Source organism: Centroberyx affinis, unplaced genomic scaffold, assembly GCF_046629955.1.
Source record: "Centroberyx affinis isolate AG114_WGS23_722 - 3 ecotype Tasmania unplaced genomic scaffold, CSIRO-AGI_Caff_v1 ptg002436l_1, whole genome shotgun sequence".
Classification (NCBI taxonomy): Eukaryota; Metazoa; Chordata; class Actinopteri; order Beryciformes; family Berycidae; genus Centroberyx; species Centroberyx affinis.
Genome location: NW_027280679.1, coordinates 6,329 through 10,000, shown reverse-complemented (window position 1 = coordinate 10,000; position 3,672 = coordinate 6,329). Strand labels below are relative to the sequence as shown.

Below are 3,672 nucleotides of genomic sequence, written 5' to 3'. Positions count from 1 at the left end.
TTTACAGACATCTGTCAGGACTCGGGACGCCCGTCTTGAATGTGTGTGAAATGTTCAGTTTCCACACGTGATGTTCTGGATCTGGATCTGGATCTGGATCTGGATCTGGAGCGGCTGGTTTACCTTCAGGAAGGCGTCGATGTCTCCCACAGCGGGGATGAAGTCTGGGATGAACGGCTTCAGCTTGTGATCCAGCTCCACGGCCTGGGGGGTGTAGCTGAGGACAGACAGGAAGTGATGTCAGCACGGGCAGAGCCGACCGATAGAGGCGGGACCTCGGCGGTGATGTCATCAAACGACTAATACACAGCAAATGAAGCGTTTCCGTTATTTTCACATTTTCATTTTAAATCTCTGTCCCTTCTCCGGTTCATCTCCGCGGCCCTGATGCATTATGGGATGCCGTTACCGTGTGATGTACTGGAACAGCTCTTTGATCTCCGTGGTAACGGGCAGGTTGTCGTAGTCGGCGGGGTCGTACGCCCCCTCGGGGGCGGAGCCCGGCTCCTCCTCCTCATCCGACTCCTCTTCTTCAGAATCCTCCTCCTCCTCGTCTTCCTCCTCCTCCTCCTCCTCCTCCTCCTCGTTAGGATTCAGCCCAGGCTGCCTGCTGATTGGCTCTTTGGCCTTCTGGGGCGTGTCCTCCTCCTCAAACTCGTCACTGCTGCTGTTGGTTGCCATCAGGCCCCGCCCCTTCCTGCGCCGCCGCCTCGATTCTAACTGGAAGGAGACAATTATCTGTTAGCTGCAAAGCATGCTGGGAATTTACTTCCAGACACCAGTCACATACTGGGAAATGTTAGTCAGTATGACATGAGGTAACCACTAAAAATCTGCCGTTTTCCAGTAAAAGTAATGGGAATTTGATAGAATTTTTTTTTTTTGGTGTTTATTGATAAAGAGGTTTATGTCATGATATGAAGAATGAAAAAGTCATGTTTTGCTTCATTGTGCCGAACAGAGAACAGCTCATATTAAAAAACAACTGTCCTGTGTTGGACTGTTGTTACAGCCAGGGTCAGAGGTCAGAGGTCAATTCATGACTGAACTCATTCATTCAGCTCAACTGAGGAATTTGAATTGGAAAAAACCTACAGGAAACAGAAATGGAATTTCAGAAAATTGAATTTCTAATTCAATGAAATTCAATTTTTTTGGTTTACTGAATATCATAAAACATTAAAGGAACCCTTCAGCTGGTTTTGATGCAGAACATGACATGGTAATCCATACATCATGACTGAATGATTTGTTGAACTGTCTTTTATTTTATTCATAATGTTTTGATTTATAATGTTTACCGAGTCGAGACAAACTCTCTCAGAAGTGGAATTTCATGGAAATTAAATTTTCCTGTCGTTCCAATTCAATTCACATTCTGTTTCCTCACAGCTGGGAGACTTTCCCATCCACACTGCAGGAGCTGAGCTGCAGCTGACCATGGGCTCATGAATGTGTGCAAGTAACACAAGTTACAGCCAGCCAAAGTTTGTTTTCCAAAGTCAGTGAATGTAGATGCAATTTTTGCTAGATATCAAATATTGTTGTAGATCAAGAAAGTTGTGCAGTCCATCTAGGGCTGGACGATAATTCAATATTATCGTTTATCATCTTTCAGTCGGATTATATGGTAATGATATGGTGATTTTGGGATATAGAGACGCACAATTCTGCTGTCTGAACTGATGAGAACAAACTGATTTTATTTAAAAACTCTGGTAGGAATATTATTTGAAACATTCTATGATTATTGCGTATGTGAGCCATATCGTCATATATATCGATATTGAAAAAAATCCTTATGATTATTGTGATATTGATTTCAACCGTATCGCCCAGCCCTACAACAGAAAGTACTGGTACATCCATCCAGTAGTGTTAGTCAGGTTACACACACACACACACACTCCCTGCCGTAGTGCCCCGGAGCCAGACACTGACCCCCCCACCGGACCGGCCCTGCAGATCCTGCCGCTGTACCTGCTGCTGTGCGCGGGGAGTCGGGCTGTAAACACTCGCTATCTCCTCCGAGTCGTGGAGCTCCAGACTCTCGTCGTACGGCTGGTCAGCGATCAGCTTGGTGTCCTTTCCTCTGTCGGCCCGCTCCATGGAGACTAACGGGTCACCGGGTCAACTTAACGACCAGGACAGACGGTCATCTACCGGTTAACCTGAGCTTTACCACCGAGACAGAGTCATCTACCGGTTAACCTGAGCTTTACCACCGAGACAGACATTTATCTGTCTGTTAAAGTCAAATTTACAGCAGTCTAACCGTCTATATCGCTGTCGTTGGGCTAACGTTAGCCACCTAGCAACAACAGCTAACAACAAACCGAACCCCCCGGAGGATTTAAACCGCTCCAGACTCCAAAGTCTCAACTTTAACAGACAGAAGTCTTTCCATGAGATAAATAAACCTCTGTAAATGTTTGTATACCTCTTAATGTCCGCCTGAGCTCAGCCGAGACGCGCTTATCTGCCTCTGAATCATGGAAGCGGACAGCTAGCGGCTAGCGGCTAAGCTAACTGGACTGGAACGCCACTGGAATGTGTCGTCTCGTAGCAACGGAGTCGGCTCTCGTTGCCGCTGCAGCAGTGCTCTCGCGAGAGTTGCTGCCAAGAGGCAAGAGTTTCACTGACCGTTTCAGCTCCTTCATGGCCTGTAAAATGCAAAAAATGCAAAAAAAAAAAAAGCAATTTATTTGACTCAGTTCATTTATTTTTTTTACATCTTTATTGACAATAGAAATCACATACAAACAAAGAAGTCATTAATACAGACAAAACACCACCAGAGCCAGGGGGAATCTTCTAAGGGAAAACATTAAACAAAGAACACAAATAGATGGTTTTTGCGGCTTTCTTATTTTTTGAGTTAAAAATGGTTTTAATGTACTGTTTGGTTTCATTTTCAAATACTATAAATAAAGGTTTAGAGTGGCTAAATTTGGATTTATGAATATGAAATTTTGCTAAAATAATAATCAAATTGATTATATATAATTCTTTAAGTTTATTACTATTGTTATTGTAGATACCAAACAGTACATTTTCCCAGTAAAGAGAAAAGAGTAAATGCTCAGTTGACTCAGTTCAACTAAACTCAGCTGTAGTTTGGTGACGTCATTGTGATGAAACCACTAATCTCTTCTAACCAGTTTGTAGGTTTATAACTGACAATATTTACTCAGTTTTTGTTGGAAGACTGAGGAGGATGCTAAGCATTTTTCTTAGTTAATTTATTGTTTATTTATTATGCCTAAATGTCATGTTCACAGATAATAAAAATCACAAACAGAACCCGAATTCCCTTATTGCTGTCTTTCCCTGCTTTCAAAAATGAGATGACGTTGTTTCTCAAAGTTTTAAAAATCTCGAGAAGTAAATATGAAGAGATTTATCCTCTATGATTTATTTTTATTTTATTGTAGGTGTTATTGGTGTGTTTCTTAATTTTACATGTTGCTCAGATATTTCCAATACAAATCGCGGATTGCAGCTTTAATAGATTTCTATACAATGCTAATGCTTCATGTTCTTGTAATAAAAACACAGCAGGATTATCGATGATTTCTGCTGTTTCATTCCTCTCCGCCAGGCGGCCCTTGTCCTCCCGGGGAAACGGAATTTCCCAGTAGAAGAAGAAGAAACCGGAAGTCTCGTTCATTG

At 42.6% G+C, this 3,672-nt stretch overlaps 1 protein-coding gene across 3 annotated transcripts in view; it reads right to left on the bottom strand.

Moving 5' to 3' along the window:
* The window catches only part of ift46 (intraflagellar transport 46 homolog (Chlamydomonas)), a 6,305-nt gene extending 3,819 nt beyond the window's left edge, over positions 1-2,486 (bottom strand). The window contains exons 1-3 of one of the 3 annotated variants that reach the window (XM_071533824.1): positions 1,973-2,486; positions 410-697; positions 124-217 (exon numbers count right to left, since the gene is read on the bottom strand). In XM_071533824.1, the coding sequence (XP_071389925.1) occupies positions 124-217; positions 410-697; positions 1,973-2,109 (519 nt within the window). In that variant the 5' untranslated portion in view covers positions 2,110-2,486. Of the gene's footprint in view, positions 1-123; positions 218-409; positions 721-1,972 lie in introns of all 3 variants that reach the window. The other 2 variants (XM_071533823.1, XM_071533822.1) reach the window with 2 other exon arrangements.
* Between the last annotated feature and the right edge of the window lie 1,186 nt (positions 2,487-3,672).